Source organism: Sminthopsis crassicaudata, chromosome 1, assembly GCF_048593235.1.
Source record: "Sminthopsis crassicaudata isolate SCR6 chromosome 1, ASM4859323v1, whole genome shotgun sequence".
Lineage (NCBI taxonomy): Eukaryota > Metazoa > Chordata > Mammalia > Dasyuromorphia > Dasyuridae > Sminthopsis > Sminthopsis crassicaudata.
Window position 1 is genome coordinate 468,986,449 of NC_133617.1, and position 25,096 is coordinate 469,011,544.

At 34.6% G+C, this 25,096-nt stretch overlaps 1 protein-coding gene across 2 annotated transcripts in view; it reads left to right on the forward strand.

The window, feature by feature from the left end:
- Positions 1-25,096, forward strand: part of IQCK (IQ motif containing K) — a 134,954-nt gene that overhangs the window by 1,846 nt on the left and 108,012 nt on the right. For both annotated transcript variants that reach the window (XM_074280936.1, XM_074280937.1), the window contains exon 2: positions 20,648-20,712. In XM_074280936.1, the coding sequence (XP_074137037.1) occupies positions 20,648-20,712 (65 nt within the window). The remainder of the gene's footprint in view (positions 1-20,647; positions 20,713-25,096) is intronic.

A 25,096-nucleotide genomic window follows, 5' to 3' on the forward strand; every position in this document is an offset into this window, starting at 1 on the left:
GAAGGCTGCCTGGCAAGGGCCGAGACCCAGAGCAAGTTGGCGGGCACAAGGCAAAGATACCGAGTGGGAGGAAAACAATTTTAGAACTTCATTTTATACATAACCAGGGTCATAAAACAACACAGAGATGTTATCCAAGAGGTTCCGGAGACATTTGTAAATAAGGCAGGAATTTCTCTTAATCATTTGTGTCTCAAGTTATCTCCTTTAACCTCTCCCAAGACAGAATTTTCCTGTTAATTATTTTTATCTTGGGCTATCTCTTTTTGACCTCATCAGGGGCAGCCTCAGTCAAGCTGAGACCTGTGGAAGACTTTAGATTAAAAAGGCCAAGGTCTCCCGTTGTATCCAGAACCAGTTCCAGTTGTCCTGGAGGGGAAAGTGAGGCAGGTGACCTTGCCCAGCCCTCCCTCACTTAAACCCCTTTCACTTGGACGTCAGGACATCACCTCCCTGATGTCATGGCTCTCGTGGAGAATGAGAGACAGACAAGAACAAAATAGATGAGAACACTAAGCCCAGAGAGCTGAGCGTACAAGTAGTAGTAATAAGAGGCACAGCTGGGATTTACGTACATCATTGGACCCCAAATACAGGGCTTTTTATACTGCATCATGTCTGATTCTGGAGGAAAACTCTTCAAAGTTCTTCAGCAAGTAGATCATGTTAGGAGCAAAGATCTCCTGCATTGCCTTCATTTACTGTATTGCCCTTATTGTTGTCATTGTAAAGGTCCATGTCTATGACTTCATTTGAGTTGGAACTGCATCAGTGGAAGATCTTTGCAGAGAAGCAGCTCATCTCCTCTCCCCTCACTCCTCTCTGTGTTTATCTTTCTCTTCCTTTCATCTGCTTCTTTCCCTCTTTCCCTCTCTGAGGCCCTATCTCCTCTCTTTCACTCCTCTTTCTCTTCTTTATCCGTTATCTTTCTCTCCTTCCAATTATGGACAGAGGAATAGCTCCTTCCACAATTTTGGCAAAAAATAGTAACTTTTTGTATATGATGGCTGCTAGAACAGGGCTTATCCAAGTGCACTCTCAAACCTATGGTTGCCTTTTCTGCTCTGTGCTTCTTTGCCTGAGAATAGGAACTTGAATGGTGATCCTTCAGGACTGGTGTTTGGGAGTGGCTACTGTGGGAGCTTCTGGGTTCCTCAGTCAGTGTGACTGCATTATGCATACTATGCATACTAAAGAACATCTTTGAGATGACCATTAGCAGAAGGTGGTATTAGAAATGTAAACTTTGAGGGAGCTATTCAGAGAACACAGAGACTGTATGGATGATGGGGAAGGTGTATGATATCTGGTGGCTCACAATGGACTGTATAGTCCTGAGCAAAGTTGTATCCTCTGGGCCGGAGCAAAGTAGGCCATGTCTTGGGCCCCAGGAGAAGACCTCAGTTCAAATAAAAAACCACTATTAGCTGTGTGACTGGGCAAGTCATTTAACCCTATTTGCTTTAGTTTCTTTAGTAAAATGAGCTGGAGAAAGAAATGGCAGACCACTCCAGTATCTTTGCCAAGAGAATCTCAAATGAAGTTACAAAGACTTGGACATGACTGAAATGACTGAATATCAACGGCATAATTACCCAACCCTAAAAAAAGAAACAATCCCACAGTATATCCCTCAATGGGAGCAAAAAATTGGTTATCAACTTGTATCCATTCCCACACCATTGGGTTGTCATTGTGGGAGAGGTTCTGGATGACGGGTCAGAGAACACTGAATGGATGGCAAATCTCAGAAAGGATCCTGGTCTCATGTCAGAAGATAATTGTCTTCAGCTAGTTTACTACAAATTAACCTTACTATAAATGAAATCTGTAATGAGAATTGATGCTTATGCTAGAATATCAACATATTCACTGTGGCCCTGATATTTCTTGATGCTATTCTTGCAATAATCTCTAATTTACATCAGGAAATCTACTTTAAACTACAAAGTTTTGGCATCAAAAACCAGATTTGGAACTCATCCTTTCTAAAGCGGAAAACTCTGGAATGGCTGCTTTCTGTTTTTTTTTCCATGTATAGTCATCTTGATACTGCTCTTCCTTCAGAGCTATTACATTTCTTGCTGTCTTTAAGTTTTTCATTCTTAATCTTCATTCAAATCTTATGTCTGAACCATTAGACCAGTCTGAACTAAACTTGGTCCGGAGATCCTTCTAATTCTAAATAATAATCCCTAAGGATCTGTCTTGGAATTCCTTCTCTCTTTACACTCTCTTACTTGGTGACTTCAATCATTCCCATGGCTTTAGTTATCCTCTCTAGGCACATCAATCTACTAAATACCCAGGCCTACTCTCTAAAATGCCAATCCTGCCTCCCCACTCCCTACTGGACTTTTCAAATTGGATGTCCCATAAATATCTCAAAGTCAGCATGTCTAAAGCAGAACTCATTGTTTTTTCCCTCAAAAACTATTCCAAACTTCTTTATTTGTTCCAAGGCCACTACCATCCTTTCAGTTTCCCAGGTTCACAATCTTGGCATCATCAGCAGTTCTTCTTTGTCTCCTAATATATGCAATCAATTGACATTTTTTGCCATTTCTATGATCACAGCATTTCTTTTATAGATCTCGTCTTTCTATTAATATAGCAATCATCCTAATTCAGGGATTTACCATTTTCCACCTGGACTATTGGCAGTAGCTTCCTTGCCAAAAGTCTTTTCCCTCACCAATCTATTTTAATAAATAGCTGCCAAAATGATTTTCCTTAGGAGCAGATATATCCTATGACATCCTCTTACTCAGTAAACTCTAGTGGCCTCTTATTGCCTCTAGGATCCAATATAAACTCTTCTTTTTTAGCTTGTAAAGTTCTCCATGGTCTAGCCCTAATCTACCTTCTAGGTTCATTGCATATTACCACTTTTCAAATACTGTAAAGAACAGATAACTGACCTTCTTGCTTTTCTTCACATATTAAATTTTAATTACTGTCTTGCTGTCCCCCATTTTTAGAATGCATTCTCTCATGCACCTCGAATAATAATGTGTTCTTTCAAACTTACCTTTGACACCATATTCTACATAGAGTATTTTTTCTGATTTTCTGCCTCCTGTCTCCTAACTTTGTGACCTCCTTTCAATAGCTGCTTTATTTATATCTTTATTATTGTGTATTTATTTCATATATATACATGTTGTCTTCCTTGATGGAATAAGCTCCTTGAGGGTAGTTTGTTTTGTTTTTGTATTCCAATGTCTAGCTGGCACTTAGTCGACATTTAATTAATTTGTATTGATCGATTAGTATTTTTCCTAGTACTATGTACTTTAGATATTAATAAGCCAGAAGATAATTTTTGGGTTTATTTATTTGTTTTGATACAAATAAGTGATTTTTAATGGCATAGGGAATTCCAGGTGAGAAAACTTATATCAATGAAGATCAAACTATTAATTTTGGGCACTGGGAGGCTGTGACTTAAAGAATCACAAAACTAATGTGTGTGTGAGGTAGGATTTGATCCAACTCTTTCTAATTTCAATACTCTTTTAATTTTTCATTGAAATTGTGATTCTGTGTTAGAAACAGGAAATTGTGTTATTTTCATGATTTGATATGACAATCTGCTGTTGAGCCTGAGTTATTTAAAGATGCTTTAAAAAAAAAAAAGTAGTATTTAGGAACTCTTGGGAAAAATTACCAGGATGAGTTCCCTTTCACCCAGATTAAGTAATGATAATAATTTGTAATGAAGTAGAAGAGGAAATTATGTCAGTTCTCTTATGACTAAGGCTTTCTTGATTTGATTCATTGATTCAAAAACCATTGATTCAAAATATTTCCTTGTTCCACACTATAGTCTTTTTTTTTTTTTTTGATATTTTTCCACTTTGAAGTATGAGCTAATAACTGGAACAAAGAATTTGAAAAGAAAGTTTTCCCTGTTATCTATCTGCAGGAAACTGATGATGTCATATTAAACTTTGTATATTCAGAGACAATCTCTGAGAGTTGGAAGTTAGTTCAGTATGAATCTGGAATCTTGAGTGCTAATCCTATTTCTTACAATTGTTGTAATTCTACTATATTTCCATAAAAAATAGCTTAATGACCTCACAGAATAGAGGACATGATAATATAATAGGGAAGAAACATGAAATAAGCAATTATAGGGAACACTTTGGATCTGACTTGTTCTTTCACCTCCAGGACTGCCTATAAAAAAGGAGAGGATCTTCCAGTGACTCACAGACATCCTGCCTCTGCCAAATTCATTCCCATTCCTAATTCCCTCCCTTTTTACTCAGAGTATTATTATCTTCTTTTAGCCATGATGAATACAGTTTGTGCTATTTGTTTGTGTTCTCTGATTCAAATTAAGCCAATGTTCTCTGTAGCTTTTTAAAATTTTTTATTAAACAATTTATTATAAGATTAATATTAAGCAGCAATACAACTAATTTAATTTGCTTGTAATTATTTCCATTTATATGAATTAATTTTAGTTTATAAAATTACTTACCATCTTTTCTCTTTTCAAACACAGTCCTTAACTTTCCTTGCTATTACTTAACTTCTCTCCAATCTTGGACCCTCCCTTGTCTTCTTTCCTCACCCTTTGCTTCCCCATCTGTACATCCCTTCCCCCTGATTTCTTTTTAGATTTTGGAGAATGCTATACTCTTCATGTATACCATACTATATATATGTAGTATTGCCTATTAAATCCATTCCCAGTGTGAATAGGTTTTCAGAACTACGAGCCCTTCTCCTCCCTCCTACTGTGTCTATTCTTCCTTAGCATCTCATTTGTATAGCATAATTACTATTTTTACCTAACTCTGCCAGTCTTTCTTTTGAGTTACACTATTGTTGATGTGAATCTTAAAAATATAGTATACACATCCCATTGAGAGAAAGTCCTGAAGATCTTCAAGTTCATTGAATGTCCATTTTTTTTCTCATTCCATATTATAGATAATTTTGCTGGATATGATATTTTTAGCTGCAGTCTTAGTTCTTTTGATTGTCAATAGATATGATTCCAGAACCTGCTGTCTTTTATTGTAGCTGCTGCTAAGTCCTGTACAATTCTAATTGTAACTTCACCATATTTGAATTTTTTTTTTCTTGTTTCTGACAAAATTTTCTCTTTAATCAGGGATTTTTGAAATTTGGTAATAATATTCCTATGTATTTAGCACAAAGAATCTTGTTGAGGCAGTAATAGGTGGATTTTTTTCTATTTCTACTTTTCCCTCATGTTTTATCCAAGACAATTTTCTTGGATTATTTTCTGCATTATTATGTCAAGATTCTTTTTTTGATCACAACTTTCAGGCAGACCAATTATTCTTATATTTTCTCTTCTTGATCTGTTGTTTTTCCTATAAGATGTTTCATATTCTGTTCTATTTTCTCATTTTTTATGATTTGTTTTGTTATTTCTTGGTCTCTTACAGTTTCACTTGCCTGATTCTGATTTTCAAAGAATTATTTTCATCTTTGATACTCTATCTCTCTCTCTCTCTCTTTTTTTTTTCATAATCATGTTTTTCTTGGATGGTTTTAATTTTAGTTTTAGTTTTCCCTCAATGTCTCTCATTTGATTTTTAAGTTCTTTTTTGAGTTCTTCTATAAATTCTCTCTAGTCAGGGAGCCATTTCACATTACTCTTTGGGGTAGAAACTTTTTTTTTACTTCATTGTCCTCCTCTGAAGATGAACCCTAGTATTCTCTATTCCCATAGTAAATTTCTATAGTGAGGTTCTTTTTTTTAAAATAAGCGATATTAGTGTAAGCATCTCTAATTTTGGATTTGGGGGGATGTTGCCTCAATCTTTCCTTCAACTCTTTCCTCTGATGTGGAACCCCAAATCAAGAGCTCTCTGGTCCTACAGGTGCTGGTAGCTAACATCATCCCTGCTCTGTTGCTTCTATACTCACTAATTACTGGTTCCTTCTTACCCAGGGCAATCTCAGCAGCACATCTGGGCTTATTGTTCCCAGTCAGCCCAGGTTTTCTCAGTCTTTCCAGATTCAAACCCTGACTCCACAGACAGTCTGGGTGGTAAAAGTCTCTATGATTCCTGCTGAGGCTTACCTAGCTAGTCCCAGGGTTCTTTACTAGGCATTTCTGCTGAGCTAGCCAGGAAGGAGGTGGTTGCACTTCACATGGGTTAATCCCAGTTGGTTTTAAGATCTTCTTGGGTTGTACCAGGAGAACCCCTGTTCTGCCCCAAGTCATCTTGATTTTTTGCCAGTCTATGTACACCCTGAGGTGCAAATTTGTTCTATTTGTGGGGGAAATCTGGAAAGCTTGAAATTTACCAGCCTACTTTTCTATTTTCCCAGAATCCTCTCTTAGTTCTATTATTCTTATGCTTTTTATTCTTCTGTTCTCCAGATCTGTTTTTTCTTATGGTATGTCTCAGATTCTTTTCTATTTTGCCCAATTCTTGTTTGTTTTTAACTGCTCTAGTTCTTGGTGAAGCACCATTTTGTCTTGTGGGGGAAATTTGGAGAATTTGGAATTTTCAGACCTTCTTCCCAGAACACTCTTCCATTCACTTTTTCTCTTTTATATCATAGATTGATTGAATATTGTTTATTTTTTTGGGGGGGTTAATATTATTTTATAAAACCCTCTCCAGACTTTATATATTTTTCATATTTATCAGCCTTTGAATTATTTTTCTATTATTATTTATTTCTTAACCAGGGAATATTCTAGTTACTTAATCATATAGACTTTATTCCTAATATTTTAGTATTTAATAATGATAGCTGGCTTTTGACCGCAAGGGAGGTTGGAGAAGAGGATACCTTTCTCTCAACCTACTTCCTTCCAAAAGCAGACATAGATAATTCCAAAAGAAACATATGTATGCTTGAATATAATGTAGTCTTCTTATTTCTGGTTGCTTTGTCCTATCTTTCTGGGGTTTTTTTCATAAACATAGATCAGACACTCGTATAGACTGCAAATATTGTCTGAAATACTACAAGATGGGAGGAAGTTCTTATTCCTTCTCCTTTGGTTCCTACTCTTGAAATGTAGTTTTCCCCAGTCTTTTCCAGTCACTCCTTTCCTTCTCCCACCAGATTCCTCTGACAACTCTCTCCTAACCCACATCCACAATCATGGTAATTACCTCTCATATGAGGGAAAACTATGAATTCAGTTTTTACTTCACTTTAGGACATAAAATTTAAAATAAAAATCATTAAAAGGAAACCCAAACCAGAACTCTTTGACAAAGTTCAGACACAATATCTATGTTCTCTGTTCCCATTTTCTCATTCTGCCTACTGTTTTCCTTTTTTTTCATCCTCAACACAGAAACTTACAAACCGAAGCAGTTTTGCTCAATCAAGCTTTTATTTAGATTAGGCTGATATTAGTACTAATTAATGAGAAATTATCAATATAATTGAAAAGAGTAGAGATCAGCTTTGGAATAGGGAACTCATTATCCTTGTGGCGAAGTTGAAAAGGGGATAGGAAAAAGCTATTGTTCTTTTTGATCGACTCAAAGATCTCTGGTCTGTTGTCTCATTTCTAAGTGGTGTTCACATACTTTAGCTACCTAATCAATGGTAGTAGCTACTTTGGCAGCAAAAATTTCACAAACTCAAAAGTGAAAACGAAATGGCAACAGAATGTTAGCAGCCTATCCATGCCTTTGCATATCTCTATTCTTAGGAAATCTTTTCTTCCAGGACAAGGAAAAAAACAGAACACTATCTCTTTAAGACACCCTATCCTGTTTCATGTGTAGATCATGGCAAGCTGAAGAATTCTGTTCCTTGTTCTGTCCAGCCAGACTTCAAACACAGGCATGTACTTATCCTCACCAGAGAAAGGTCCTAAGCATTCCATTAGCAATCCTAAGAGTGGATGTTTCTAGTCTTGGGGGTTACTTCCTGGGTAATGTTTTGTTTGAGAGTTCCTTAGTTTTAGAGTCAGGCACTAGAAGCCCAGAAGAAAAAAATACTTCTCTTAACAACTCACATTTTGGAGAAGAAAATAATTACCAACAAAAAGATCTTACAGTTGTTAGAGTAAGCCATGGAATGAAGGGCCAGGAGATCTGAACCTTGCTAACCCTCTATGAGAACTGCTTTGAGTCTGGAGGCAGCATAATATAGCACAGATTGCTAAAGAATGTATCCAATTGCAACAGATCAGAATAACATGCAATCCTCCTAGTGAGTGTATTGTAACAATGGGATGGTATTATGGGCCAGAACTTGAAACAAGGTGTTAAGTCAGTGGAATTGATAGAGACAATAGTTATCTAATTTAGCATGGAGCTTAACAGTTCTCTAGCTCAGTACGTATACTTAGTACTTACTATAGTTCTACAAGATTCACATCTTTGATAAGAGCATACATAAGCCAGGAGTTGGCCGGGGAGATTCAGAAGCCAGAGAAGACAGGTGGGAATTCAAGCTCTTGGAACCAAGGTCAAACTGAAAGGCTCTCCAGAAAGCTACCCAGCTCAAGGAAGGAGATAATAAAGGATCTGGACTATCAGGCTGCAGGAAAGGAGACAAGACTTGGAAAGAGACAATAAAGAATTTAGACTTTAACTCCTGGCTACTTGTGTGGTGATTACTGATTACTGAATTGAAACGAAGGCTGCTCCCAGAGAACCCCAAGAAAACCCCAACAAGAGAATATTACATTTTAGAGAGAATATTACAGGATGGAAAGATTAAGGCTACATTGATAGAAAATACAGGGAATGGAAGTCACTTAAAAACATTTTCCATTTTTGTTCCTTCTCTTGGTCCCCTCCCCCTGTGGTTTAGTAGTGAATGGAATTGTCTATTGACTTCCATATTAAGGAAAACTTTTTCTCTTTCTGCATCCTAAGCTTGGCTGGTGCTGATTCCTTTTTCTTTGTTGCCTAAATTGTTCTACATATATATATATATATGAGAACTGCTTTGAGTCTGGAGGCAGCATAATATAGCACAGATTGCTAAAGAATGTATCCAATTGCAACATATATATATATATATGTAGGGAATTGTAGATTATTATGCTATTTTTCTATGATCACATTTTCCCTATAGTTTGATCTGAGTCTTTCTTTGAGTCATCAGCATTAAGTACTGCCTCTCTGCCCTCCTTCCTATCTGATCTTAAGTCACCACTAGAAGCATATGTCTTCCATTATGTGTGCCTTAATCTGGGCTTTACTTTTCTTGTTTCAGGTTCTCATTATCTTTCTTGAAAACTATAATAATAGCTTCCTAGTTTCCTTGCCTCAAGCCTTTCACCACTCTAGTCCATTCCCACATATCCACCAAAATGATTCTCTAAAAGAAAAGATTTGTTCATGTCATCCCCTCTCTCACTCAATAAAGTATAGTGGCTCCACATTCTTTATAGAATCAAAATAAATTCTTCTGGCACTGAAAACTCTTCACAGCCTGGGCCCTTATTAACTTTCCCATCTTCTTGTCTATTACACTCTTCCATATTTTCTATGGCCCAGCCATAGTGATTTCCTTGCTGTTCCTCACACCTATTGTTCCATCTCCCACCTCTATGCCTTTGCATTTACTTTCCCTCATGACTTAATTAATCTCTCTCTTCATCTCTACATCTTGGAATCCCTAGGTTTATTCAAGACTCAACTAAAGCTCTGGGAACTTTCAACCCCTAGAAGATAAGGTCAAGTAACTAACTGATCAGAAGGAGATTATAGGAGATTATAGTCACTGGATTCAGAACTCTGTCACATTGCCTATAAGCAGTTCCAGAGCTGATATACACTAGATCATTAGTATTTGTGGTCACAGGAGTGAAGGGAGTCATAGGGAGAAGAAGATGTTTAGTGCTCCCTTCTTTCTAGGAGCAGAGAGAAACTTTATTTTTATTTATTTATTTTTTATGAGGCATTAGGATTAAGTGACTTGTCCAGTATTGGAATTGAACTCAGGTCCTCCTGACTTCAGGGCTGATGCTCAATCTTTAATTAGTTTGCCCCCATAGCCCAATTTTAACATGAAGTTATTAGTCAAGAAATACCTTGGGAAAATGAGCAAACAATAAAAGAACTTAATCACAGAAAGTTACTATGGTGACAGGAAAGATCAAGACAGAAGAAAACATTCAAAAGAGATATTTGCAAAACTTCAAAGAAAAATGAATTGGTCACAACCCTTCCTCCCCCCAAAAAAATTCTGACAGAACTCAAAAATATTTTTTTAAATCAAATAAGAGAAGTGGATGAAAAGTTGGGGAAAGAAATGAGAGTGATGCAAGAAAATTATGAAAAGAGAGTCAGCAGATTGGCAAAGGAAGAACAAAAAAATACTAAAGAAAATAACACCTTAAAAAAAGAGGATTGGCCAGATGGTAAAAGAGGCACAAAAATCCACTGAAGAGAAGAATTCCTTCAATTCCTTCAAAAGCAGAATTAGCCAAGTGGAAAAAGAGATACAAAAAATCATTAAAGAAGAGAACTCCTTAAAAAGTAGAATTGATCAAATGGAAAAAGAGGTACAAAATTTTGCTCATTGAAGAAAGTAATTTCTTAAATATTAGAATTGGCTAGGTAAAAACTAATGACTTCATGAGATCTCAAGAAACAATAAAACAAAGCCAAAAGAATGAAATAATAAAAGAAAATGTGAAACATCTCATTGGAAAAGTGATTAACCTGGAAAATAAATTCAGGAGAGCTAATTTATCAATTATTGGAATATCTAAAAGCCATGGTCAAAAAAAGAGCCTAGGCAACATATTTTCCCCCTCAGGCAATTGGGGTTAAGTGACTTGCCCAGGGTCACACAGCTAGAAAGTGTTAAGTGTCTGAGGCCAGATTTAAACTCACCACCTAACTGCCCCTAGGCAACATATTTCAAGTATTTATAAAAAAAAAAAAATTATCCTCATATCCTAGAACCTAGGGGTAAAACAAAGATGGAAAGAATTCATCTATCACTTTCCAAAAGAGATATCAAAATAAAAATTCCCAGGAATATTATAATCAAATTCTCAGAGCTCACATATTTTAAGTGACCAGAAAGAAAAAATTCAAGTATCATGGAAGTGTTGTCAGGATAACACAAGAGTTAGCAGCCGGAGGTGAACATGAGGGGAGATGTTGGGTTAACACTTAATTGAAATTGACTCAAAATTCTGAGTGAAGTGAGCAGAACCAAGAAAACATTGTACGCATTAAAAATAAGATTATGTGATGATCAACTGTGATGGACTTAGCTCTTCTCAACAGTCTGGTAATTCAAGACAATTTCAATAGACTTGGGATGTAAAATGACATCCAAATATAGAGAGAAAACTGAATAGAGGCTGAATGTAAATCAGAGCATACTATTTTCACTTTTTTGTTTGTTTGTTTGTTTTTTCATGGTTTTTTCCCTTTTGGTCTGATTTTTCTTGAACAGCATGGCAAATATGGAAATATGTTTAAAATAATTGCACATATTTAACCTATATTGGATTGTTTGCTGTCTTGGGAAGAGAAGAGGAAAGGGAGGAAGGGAGAAAAATTTGCAACACAAAAGTCTTTCAAAAATGAATGTTGAAAACTATCTTAACATGTATTTGGAAAAATAAAATATTATTGAAAAAAATTTTAATTAAAAAAAGAAGTTGGCTCAAAAAGGGAATAACATACCTATTCATTTGGGTATAGACATCTATCTTGCCCTATAAGAAATTAGATGGGAAGAGGGATAAGAGAAAAGGGGGTGATAGAAGGGAAGGAAGATTGGGATAGGTTTTAATCAGAAGTAAAACAGAGGAGGTAGAGAAGGAGGGAGAAAAACAGAGACAGAGAGACAAAGAGGGACACACAGGGAAGGCAGAGACAGAGATAGAAAGAAGGATAAATGGGGAAATATCAAATGGAGGGAAATGCACAATTTGCAATTATAAGTATGAATGGGAATGGGAATGAACTAACCCATAAAATGGAAGATAGATTAGAAATCAGAATCTAATAATATGTGGTTAATAAGAAACACACTTGAAACATAGAGCCAGACAGAGTAAAAATAAGGGGCTGGAGCATAATCTGTTATGCTTCAGCTGATGTAAAAAAAAAATGTGTTAAAAATCAAAAGGAAAAATAGTCTAAAAGAAACAAGTAGGTAAACTTTATTTTACTAAAAAGGTGCTATCAACAGTGAAATACTAGCAATACTAAACATATTCATTAAATAGTATGGCATCCAGATTGTTAAAGCAAAAACTAAATGAGTTTTAGGAGGAAATAGATGGTAAAACTATACTAGGAGAAGATCTTATTTAATTTATATTGGATTGCTTGCTGTTTTGGGGAAGGGGGAGGTAACAAAATAAACAATAAAAGAATTGAGATGTACTTTAGAAAAATTAGTTATAATAGGGCTGTGGAGAAAGCTGAATGAAAACAGAAAGGAATATATATATATATATTTTTTTTTTTCTCAGTAATATATGTAATATACAAAATTTGATCTTGTATTAGGTCATAAAAATCTCACAGCCAAAATTAAGAAAAGCAGCCATATTAAATGCATCCTTTTCAAATCATAATGCAGTAAAACTTACATTCAATGAAGAGCCATGGAAACATAGGTTAAAAATTACTTGGTAATTAAATTATCTAATCCTAAAGAATGAGTGGATAAAAGAACAAATCATAGAAACAGTTTTATAAAAGAGAATGACAGGAGAATTTCAGTGAGACAATAGGCCAAAATTTAGGGGATTTAGCCTAAATTTGTGAAAATTTATATTTTTAAATGCTTACATCAATAACAATACAGTAACAATAATAATAATAACAAAAAGAACTGTGATGAATAAAAACCCCCAAGAGACAGAGTTCTGGGGTAATTAATAAAAAATTTGTTAATTAGGCTAATAAATAATTAAGAAATCGATGGTCAGTAGCTTTTCTCAGTAACTAGACACCAGAAGAGACCCTGAAATGCCTTAAATCCCTTTCTGAAAGGGAATTCCTCTGACTAGTAAAACTCACCCTTGATTGGTAGACATTTAATGAGATGAGCTAAAAGTCTTCAGCTCCTCTTGCTGCAAATATGGCTAAATCAAGAAACTTAATAGCCTCAAGGCATTTTGATAAGGGAAACCATTTCCATCCAGACCTCTCTGGTTAGTTTTCTTCTGGAGATGGGTTTCCCTCAACTCTAATGGAGGGTTTCAAGTCTGGGCTGGGTGATGGGGTGGAAGGGCCCAGACTGGATTCTGTTTATATTTTAAACAGAAAATAGGTCTCCCAATTGTGTAGAGGTCCTTATAAAGTTGGGCATTGAGAATTAGGAGCAATCTCTTTATTGAGTCCTACCTTTTAGAGTCTGGCTTATTTAGGAGTTGGACTTTAACAGAAACAGGCAGAAAAGTGTGAATTACAAATTAATAAATAATTAAAAATATACCAACATATTATTATTTTCTTTCAAGCAGATCAATGAAGTGGGCATGCAATTAAAAAAGAAAGATAGAAAAAGAATAAATTAAAAATCCCCAATTAAACAGCAATTGGAAATCCTGAAAATCAAATGAGAGATTAATAAAATTGAAAGGAAAGAAATCATTAAAAATAATAAGTAAAACTAGGAGCTGGTTTTGTAGGAAGGTCACAGAGCTAGTTTAGTGTCTCAGGCCCGATTTGAACATGGTGAGATGAGTCTTCTTGATTCTAGGCTCAACACACTATCCACTGTATCATCTCACTGCCCTATACATGTGCAATCTGTATTGGTTTGCTTGTCTTTCAAGGAGGGATGCTGGGAGATAGGAAGAAAATTTGAAATTTTAAATTTGGAAATTAAAATTTTAAAAAATGAATTAAATTTTTATTTACATGTAATTTAAAACATAAAAGTTTAAAAAAGAAAAAAGATCTGAGCTCAGGTCTTTCCTTTGACATGTACATTATAGACAAATCCCATAACCACGAAATGTCCCAGGCAGCAATCTGAGACTAAGCTTTTCAGATGAATTGCTTTATCTATCAGTGGGGATATTTCCTACATTATAAGTTCCTCACACTACTGAAATCAGAGGGCTAAACAAAGAGTGTGTATTTGTGTGTTGTGTATGAGACAAAAGAGAGACAGACAGGGATAACCTGGTGCTTTTTTTTTTTTTTTTTTTTTAGTTTTACAAAACATTTTTTAACCATATAAGATAGTGTTGAGATATGTGAATATGATATAGATGAATGAATGAAAAAATCTGCAAACTAGTGGGAGAATGATGAAGTTGGCTAGAGTGTGAGTGCTATTACAGTTTTATAAATGAAGGAGTGGAGACTCATACATTCTCTCAGCTAGTAATTGCATCATTCACTCAGCTATTAAGTAATAAGATTCAAACTATCCAAGTTGGAGGCCACTCCATTTTACTGTCTCTTTTAGTGTTTTAGTACACTAAAAATATACTCAACATTTCTAAAAACATCTTAGAGATTGTTTTTTTAAGCTGTGAGTCCTTCTTTTCCCTAGAAATTTTTTAGGCTACTACTTATTTATTGTGCATACTTCTCTAAAAATATCTGTCCTTGGGGAAATTAATTTTTTTCCCTTTTATATGAGTAAAGAAGGTCTATTCTACTATTCTTTTTTTTTAAATTATAACTTTTTATTGACAGAACATATGCCTGGGTAATTTTTTACAACATTATTACTTGCACTCACTTCTGTTCTGACTTTTCCCTTCCTTCCCTCCACCCCCTCCCCTAGATAGCAGGCAGTCTTATACATGTTAATTATGTTATAGTATATCCTAGATACAATATATATGTGTAGAACCAAACAGTTCACTTGTTGCACAGGAAGAATTGGATTTAGAAGGTAAAAATAACCTGGGAAGAAAAACAAAAGTGCAAACAGTTTTCACTCATTTCCTTGGGGAAATTATTTAGCCCTTTTGCCTAGTTAATTATTAGTAAAAAAGAAAATAATCATCCCCATTTCACAAGTTCTGAAAATCAAAAGAGCTGAGTCAAATATTATATCTACAAATATGAATTTGGAAAAGCTAGTAAGCTTTTATGGGTCTCAGTTTCCTCATTTGTAAAATGGGATTAGACCAAATGACTTTCTAGCACATATCAATAATCCTATAATTTAAGTCTATGCTACTTATTTTACTTTGCTGTCACTTTCTATATAAATCATTTTGGAGAACTATAATTTCTAGAAGTAAAAGAGCAAAAGCATTGACATATATTGAGGGCAAAGTATCTTAATTTTTCTTAAAATTCATATTACTTCTAGCCATTACATGACTTTCCCAATAATAATGAGAGGGATTTTCACTCATTACCCACATAATTTACTAATATGTTTCCACTATTTTTGATACTATGTTAATATCATAGACTGGATCAAATAATATGACAAATTTATTCATAATGATATTCTATAATGTAATTTATGAGGAAAAACTTGCAAATTAGAAGATCATGCCATACTTCTTGACCTTTAAAATGGCCAATTTGTTCATGTCGTATTCAAAATTTACAAGATATATTAAAATAAGGTCAATTATTTATCTGGAATTTATATACTATAAAGAGACTATGAGACAATATGAAAAAAAGATTTGGGGAATATGCCAAGAAGTACTTTTAGGGATTTGAATGAAGGGTTTCTTTTGAAATCTTCTACATTAAAATTGAATATCTAATGCTGATAATAAATTACTGCTGCTTTCAAAATTAACATTTGATTTTTTTAAGAATTTTTTTTTTCCCCTGAGGCTGGGGTTAAATGACTTGCCCAGGGTCACACAGCTAGAAAGTATTAAGTATCTGAGACCAGATTTGAACTCGGGTCCTCCTGAATTCAAAGCCGATTTGATTTTAAGAAAGACTGCTTTCTTAGTTTACCTAGGCTCTTCAAAATCTGTTCTTATCTTTTCAGCCGGATCTGATTCTTTTATGTAACCATATTCTCTGTTGACTCAAACTTATTATTATTATTATTTTTATTTTTAACGAGGCAATTGGGATTATATGACTTATCTAGAGTCACACAGCTAGGAAGTGTGAAGTATTAAATATCTGAGGTCAGATTTGAACTCAGGTTCTCTGATTCCAGGGTCAGGCTCATCTACTGTGCCTTTTAGACTTTTTATTCTTGAACCTACTTTCCTTCATTATTACTGCAGGGCTTCCTTTCTTAAAAGTTTTGATCCTAGGACACGTGATATCTAGGATATTCATTGTTATTTAGTCAGGTCTAACTCTTTGTGAGCCCATTTGGGATTTTCTTGGCAGAGATACTTGTGTGGTTTGACATTTTCTTCTACAACTTATTTTGCAGATAAGGAAATTGAGGAAAATATTTTTCTTTTATTTTAAGAAAACAGAATCATTTTATTTTCATTAAGCACAGATGTAGCTTTTGGGTTCTGGATGCCAAATATAAGACAAGGGTACATAATAGAAAATTAGGAGCCAATTCATTTACATAAACCCCTTCATTATTTAGGTAGAAAAAGTTCTTACTGGTAAAAGTTTAGATAGATGCAATTAATTTGCAAGTGGGACTATTCTGAAAACTCTTTACAAAATTACACACACACACACACACACACACACACACACACACACACACAGGGCTTTGAACAAGATAAAATTTCAAGCACTCATTATGGAGTAGCCAAAAAATGTACAACATGAAGAATAAAAAATGCAACAGGCTAAATTTTCTAGAACGCTGATTTCTTCATCATTTATATGAAGTATACCATCTTTGGTCAGACTAATGATCCATTCAGCCCAGTATTTTATCTGATAGTGACAATCAAAGATCACTGTGAAAAAACATAGCTGAGGATTCCTTATTTATTCTTTAAGGTCAACCTTAAGTTATACTAAACTAAGTTATACTAAAGCATTGCTATAGGCCTATATTCCCTTTGCTTTCTTCTTTGGCAAATTTTCTTTTTATACTTTCAACTCTAAGAATAACTCCAAAATCTGTATCTCTAACTCTGACCTCTCACTTATCTCTAATCATGCAACTATCTGATTGCTCCATTGACATATCAAGTTCAGTAAGTCTCAAGTTAGAGTCATTATTTCCCTTCTAAAGTTGGTGAAGTGGAAATTATGCTAATGTTTGATTCAGAGGAACTCTATTCAAATCTTGGCTCTGCTACTCTCAGTTTTTTCATCAATAAGATGAAGGTTTTGGACTAGGTGCTTATAAATCCATGATCCTAATAACCTATCATATAAAGTCCATAATCCTATCAATCTTCTGCCTAATTTCCTTATTTCTATTGATGATATTATCTTGTTGCTTTCATTGTCACTGCTTTACTTCAGGCCTTTCACTTACACTATTGTAATTGCTTTCAACCTGGTCCTTCAGCCTTCCATCTTGCTCCTGCTTATTCGTTATAATCATTGATAATCTAAACTTCTTCATGCATTGGTCTCACCATGCACTGTCTTGCAAAAACTTGTAGTTGTATGTGTTGCCTACTGAATAATATAGATACTTTGTAAATGCTTGCCTGCGGGCATTCACTTCATTTGTAAACACCCTAGTACCACTCTGCATTCACTGCTGCCAGTTTCTCCTAATTCCCAGGCCCTCAGAGAAATCTCCGGTCACTGTCTTTTGCAGTGCTTAAACCAGTTTTACCAAGCTCACCTCTGTCTGAGGTCTTTAAAGAACTCTGGCCACTGTTTCATAAGAACAGTAGTTTAAATATCAGTACTGCTCTAGAGAACAGCCATGTGCAAGCTCCAAGTCTTTTATTCATGTGTTCACATGCTGCCCCTGACCTCCTGCTTACTCCCAAGTGAACACCAGGTCAAAGAGAGTGACTTCCTCCTCCTTACAGCTTAAATAGAGGGTATGAGGTCACACGCACAGCCAATCAGAGAAGGAGACATTCCCATTAGTGAAGCAGATCTCAATGAGACCAGAGTTCCTGCTTACAAGGTGGTCCCTACTAGTTCACAGCTGACTTACTTCTGGGGATCTCCGGGCTTCAAAGCCTCTGTTTACTTCCTGACTGCACTGAGTTGTGACTCCTCCTCTTCCTCTGACCCTTACAATACCTTAGCCTGGTTTTCAAGTCCCACTATAACATGACTCCAATTTGCCTTTCCAAAATGATTTTATTTATTCATTGTACACACTAGCTAGTTTTGGACTATTTCCTGATCCCATATCACCTTCACTTGGTTCTGTCCCTTTGTTAACATCCCTCATTCGTGAAATAAGTTTATATTCCATCAGTGCCCAGTTCTGGAGATACCATTTCACTGCTACATTTCCTGATTCTTCAAGATAGACATTGTTCCTCCATTCGTTATAATTTGCTCTCTTTGTGTTAAGAGACTTGACCAAGGTCATTCAGTAAGTTAATGGCAGAACCTAGCTAGAACTCAAGTCTTTTGCTTTTCATTACTCTTTAAAAAATAAATTAATTTAAAAAATTTTTTTACTTGACAAGCATTAATTAACATAAACAATTCATATGGAAAGAAGAATTATGTATGAAATTGTGAATATTCTAGCTTGTTTTTTTTTTAAAAAAATGTGTAATACATTTCACCATGTTAATTTTAGATATGTGCTATTTTGCTTTATGTCCCTCTACACTTCATACTTCTCTGTGTGTTTTTAAAAAAATACTTCAATTATATTTTTGTTCCCTTTTTTTTTTTTAAGCATCTTTCTTACTTCTATTTATTCTTCCAAATCTTTCCCCCCTTGGTTAAAACTTTACAACCAGCAGCAGTAGCAGCAACAAGAGTCTCCTTTGTGATAAATAGAATAGTCAAGCAAAACAAATCTTTCCATAGAATTTATGCTTATTATTTCTATTATTCTGCATATTTAATCCATAATTTCATTAGGAATATGACTTATTAATCCTTTGAAGTTGTGGTTATTGTATCCATTAGTGTCTTTAAATTTTTCAAAATTGTTTTTCTTTACATGTTGTAGTCATATATATATATATATATATATATATATATATATATATATATATATAATAGATAGTTTTTTTTGGTTCTATTTACTAATTTCTATTGATTCACATAAGCTATCTCCTCTCTCTCTAAATATTTTTTCTCAATAGTATTTTATTACATCAAGGATTTGTAACATCATTGGATTATAAACTCTTTAATTGCAGGGACAGTGGTTTCTTTGTGTTTTTGTTTTTTGTTTTTTAATACACCCAATATCCAGCACAGTATTTCACATATAGTAAACATTTCATAAATGATTGTTGAATTGGACTAAATTGAAATGAACTTATACCCATCAATGCTACTTCTTCCATGAAGCCTTTTCTGAATCTAGGAATCAGTATGGTTCTTTTTTTTTTTTTAATGAATTTAACAAACATGAATATATATATATATATATATATATATATATATATATATATATATATAAAGAACATAAAAAGAAGATCGTATGCGAAACTTTGCTCCTATTACATTTGGTTTAAAAAAAAATGTGTATGATTTTCAAAGTGATAATATCAAAACAGCCCTGTTTGGCTGGTTTCCGTTTTAAATTTTCTTCTGTTCCCTTGCATATTTTTCATATTTCATTGAAGCTTCTTTTTTTATTACTATTAATATCTATCCATTCTCTGTCCTTACTATCTCCCCTGAGAATAACAATTTGTAACAAATAAATATAGTCAAACAAAAGAAATTCATATATTGTTCATGTCTAAAAAAGTATGCAGGATTATTCTGTATTTTCTCAGAGCTCACATGAGCCCTTTTGCCCTTCTTTTATGTACTTATTATGTATTATTTTGTTCTTTTTTATCATTATTCTTTTTTATATCACACTAGTATTACAAGGAGTCAGTTAGAAAGGTTGAATGACTAAACAACTTGACTAATGTAAATGCACTAAGGGAGGGCTTGCATTTTAGCTAAATCATTTATGTCCTGAATGACAAGTATCATGGCACTGCATGTTTTGAAGGTTATGTGTTTCAAGGAATGGAAATCTGGAGACCTGATTTCTAGTCCAGGTTCTACTGTTAACTGGCTATGTGACCCTTAGCAAGTTCTTTAACATCTATGGGCCTCAGTTTCCTTATCTGTAAGATAATATAGATGATCCTATCAATAAATCATCAAGTATTTATTAAATGCCTCTTATAAACCAGGCACTGTTATGTATTGAGGATAGCCATATAAGAAAGTAATAGAATTTATATTTGTATGTATTTAAGAATTTATATTTATATATATTTAAGTTGAGGTTCATTCTTTGAGTCTCTGATTACCCAGTACTTAAGTAGAAAGTGATAGCTTTCTTCTTAATCATCTCAGAGTCTATCATCCTCCAGACTCCCTTTGTTGTCTGCACATTCCCATTCAGAAGGGAGAAGAGCATAGCTTTCCAGCCAGCTTTACTTCCCATTTCTCCCCATGCCCATCTTCAGCACACATTCCTGCCTGCACTGTCACTCCTCCTCACTATCCCTAAAGATCAAAAGATTTTTGAGAGTAAATTGAAAATAGCTTTAATTAAGCTAAATTTGGTGTTAGATAGGTTTTATCATTTTTTAAAAATCAACAAATAAAGTTTGAAAATAACTTCGCAAATGGCATTAAAGTATGAAAACTTTTGCCAAAACATATTTGGGCTTTGCTGTTATGTTTTCCCTTTTTAGAATATGAAGCTGAGCAGCCTCCCTTTCCAGAAGGGTATAAAGTAAAACAACAACCTGTGATTACTGTGAGTATTACCTGGTCTCTGGACTTTCACTAACAGTTTTTTGATTGAAGAGCAATCTGAATCTCTTTATGGCACTAATTATATTAAAATTATGCACTGGCAACTTGAGAATTTTTGACAATTCTCTTAAAATTTGAGAATCTTCTTAAAATCTAACACATAGGACAAAGTTGCTCTTTAGTACTTGCAGCCTAAATCATTAACAAAAACATACCTTATACCTGGATTGTTACAGACTTGTGACATGTTTAGAAATGCATTAATTCTTCTGTGCCTTTGTAATAGATTTAGCAAGTGAATTCTTCTGGGGAATCAAATCTACTCAATTAACCTCATTCAACAGCATGTATTATTTTGATTATTATGTATATATTGTGGGAAATACAAGATGAATAAAACCATAATACCAAGTCTTCAAGGAATTTCCTGTATAAATAATTCTTTGAAAGTAAGAAAGTAGAAAGAGCAACGTAAAATATCACCCACATCAATTTTAGTTTATCTTTGGTAACAAATAAACCAAATTCCTTGCTGGAACTACCCTCACAACTTCTCTTTTCACAGTGTCCACACTGCAGAAAAGCAGTGTGTTGAACTTGGGAAGAAAACAAGTTTGGAGACCTGTCTTTATTTTTTCTCTATTACTAATTTAATTGTTTGGGCTTCAGGTTCCATATCTGTTTGGACTAGATGATGTCTAAGATTCCTTCTAGCTCTAACATTCTAAGACAGGTCTCCAGTAAGCAGATTATGTTTACAATTTGGTTGAAATAATAAACTCCTTTTTAAATAAAAGGCTCTGTAATGTCCCATATTTTGCTTAGTGTGCCTTTTCTTTTTTAAACTTTACCATGCTGTGTTATCTTTCCCTGAACTTTTGTCTGTCAAGAAAACCCAGAAAAGAGGATTCTACCACATGTGATAGCTGGGCCAGATTTTGTACTCAAAGAGAAATGTTCAAGTCCTTCTTTACTGAACATGTATAGGCTACGTCTAGAAGAAGCATGGTCAAGTTTAAGAAGTTAACAAGGCTATAAAGAATGAAGCATTTGTTCTGACATTGTAGATGTTCTCTTACATAGAGAGGCAAGCAGCTACACTTGAGATTTGTTCTGGCATTGGAGTATAAATTTTCATTGCTACCTTATCTATGGACATCAAATTAAGGCTAATAGATTTTGCATTTTTAGCTTATTCATTTTGGAGCACTTGAGCTATAATCCCTGGCAATACTTTAAATAGAGAAACTAGGGAGAGGGAGAGAAACAAAGCTGAGGGACCCAGTTCAGAAAGATTATAAAAACTTGGACTCTCTTTCCTTGAGGGGAAGCCAGTATATCTTTCAGTTCTCCACCAAGAGCCATGTAGAACTGCAAGAGAAGTCAATGCACAGAAAAGGCAATGATTGGAAGTAGTGGCTGAACAGTGGAGTAATTCCTTAATTTATAAAGCTCTTGGTCAGCATAGAGTTCCTAATCCAAGCTTCCTAGAAAAGACAGGATGTTACTGGATAATATTGAATTATAAGAGTAAGTCTCCTTACAGAGAAGTGGAATTCTGGACAATGGTAAATTCCTAGGTCCATTGGGAGACTTCCTGAATAAAAAGAGATCTAAGAATAATAGTAAGGAACAGAGCCATGATGTAAAAGAGCAAAACTTGCACTTTACTAATCCTGCATTGTGTATATCATATAGATCTCAGGGAAGGATTTTGATTTTAATTACCTGAAAGACTTTTTCCTTTGGGGAAAGAGAGTTATAAAGCTAGGATAATCCTTTGGAGATTGTGGAAACTCACCAAAGAGGAAAGAAGAATTGTTCTGCTTATGGGTCCAGAGTTTATTTGCATAAACTGAGTTCAGTCTTGGAAGGGATTCACACTAAGTGTTTTCTTTTCTAACTTATTCTTCCACTAATGATTTCCACTGGGAACATCAGAATTTATTTCGTGTCTTGATCTCTCCAGAAAATATAAAAGGCCCTCAGTGATCGTGAAAACATTCAAGTTAAACCAAACATCTAATACAAGACTGGTTTGTTTTAATCTGACAAAATTTCAGAATAGAAAGGATTAAGATAAATAGTCAAGGCAACTCACCTTTCCTCTTTCGTGGCTACCATATTCCTCAAAAGATTATCCTGGAGGGAAAGCTCTCCCAGAAGAGAAAAATGTGGGGAGTCACTTGGAAAAGGTTACAGGTTATAGATAATTTTGTTCATCGTGTTTCTTGGTTGTATTTTGCTTTACATTCCCATTTCTATTTTTTTTTTTGGTAGATGTATGCATATTTATCTTTGGGGAATGTTGTAATATTGATTTGGTTTGCTGATTGCTCAGAAAGTTGTGTCAGGAATATGTACCTGAGTTTGAGGTGACAAGGTGTACAGCAAGCTACCTTACCTTCTGGTAGAGAGGTGATGGACTCAAAGTGCAGATATATACATACACATATATTTGTACATATTTATATGTATTTTTGACGTGGCCAATGTGGGAGTTTATTTTGCTTGATTTTATATATATATATATATATATATATATATATATTTGTTATAAGTATTTTCTTTTTTATTTGGAAAAAAGGAAATAAAATTTTATAATTAAAATTGATTTTGAAAATAAATCCATATCAAATAGTGAGAGATAAGGAATTCATATTTTGGAGAGATATAAATGTGGCAGTCATCACTATAGAAGAAACCCTGAAAATAGATGAATTCTGAATTTAGCAAGAAGACAAACACTTGTCTTAAGAAAGGAGATGGTAAGAGGCAATTACATGGCGCAGTGGATAGAGCACCAGCCCTGAATTCAGGAGGACCCGAGTTCAAATTTGGTCTCAGACACTTAACACTTTCTAGCTGTGTGACCCTGGGTAAGTCACTTAACCCCAGCCTTAGGGGGGGGGGAAAGAAAGGAGATGGTAAAAAGGGAGTTAACAGAGAAAGAGATGAGAGAAGTACTCAATGAGTTATATAAGGAAAGAACCAAAATGATCTAAGTGTATTAGAAACCAAAGAAAGACAATTTTAAGAGGGGTGAGAATCACATATAGCAGAAAGTCAAGGAAAATAAGATCAGAGAAAGCGCCATGAAATTTGGGAATTAGTAATTCATTAGTGATTCTATAAAGAAAAGCATTAGTTTTATCAGGGTGTTAGGGACACTGAGTACATTTTAGGTCTTTAGCAAGTCTTGAAGGGCTTTCAGAAACTATCCCATTTTTGGCCAGTTCCTCATGCTGAACTTAAATCTCTTCTCTGCAGCTCCTGTCCTTTGCTCCTAATTCTGTGTCCACATATCAGCTTTTCACATAGTTAAACATACCCCTCCCTAAATCTTCTCTTCTGTAGAACAGCTCTTGCTCCTTCAGTCAACCATATAGAATTTACACATGGGCCCTTGATTCCATCTTTTTTCATTTTTTATCCTATTTTGGATTGATCTCATCTCCTACCTGAACTATTGCAGTAGTCAGTCTCCTATTTAGTCTCCCTGTTTCTAGTTCTTCACTCCAGACTAGCTCCCACTTCCTTACTTGGTAAACTCTACTTCCTCTTATCTCCAGGATCAAATATTAATAACCTCTTCTAATTCTTCTAGCATTCAGAGCTCTTCACAGCCTGGTTGTCATTTACTTTTCCAGCCTTATACTACATTATACTGCCCTTCATGCACATCGTTGTCCAGCAAATCTGACCTGTTAACTTATACTACTTAAGCTTGTATATAGACTGTTCCTCATTTCTACAGTAAATCCCTTCCTCACCTCTTCCTGTTGTTATTCTTAGTTTTTTTTCCCCAAGGTTTCTGTTCATGTACCTACCATATTCTGTATGAAGGTTTTTCTGATCATTCTTCAGCTGATAATATCTTCTTCTTGTCATTAATCAGTCACTTTAGTCATGGGTGTGGAACAATGTCAAACTCTATCAATGGGTTGAGAAATCTTTTATTCTTTGTTACAAGGGATGGTTCTCTGGGGAAAACAGAGATATTTGTAAATGAAGGTGACAAAAACAATGCCCATAAAATATATATTTTTTTAAATTGTAAACTCTTGAAAACTTTTGTTTCTTTCTGAAATGACTTTTTCTTTAAATCTAGAAACTATGGTATTCTCCCTGTATTTTGTCCAAACTCTTTGATATCTGCAATCCAAAAGGTAGGAGTTCATGTCATGCTTTTCTCCTGAAATGGAGTAGGCCTTTTACTATAAGGTTCCAATAATTTACATTTCAGCAACCAGTTTTTCTTCATTGGTAAAAATCAGATGCAGAAGAGCAATTCCCCTTGTCACTTCTTTCATCTTCTTAACTATCATTAAGGAAGCTAAGAATTTATTAGCTCCTCTGTTTTTAGCAAAGAAAAAAATCCAATA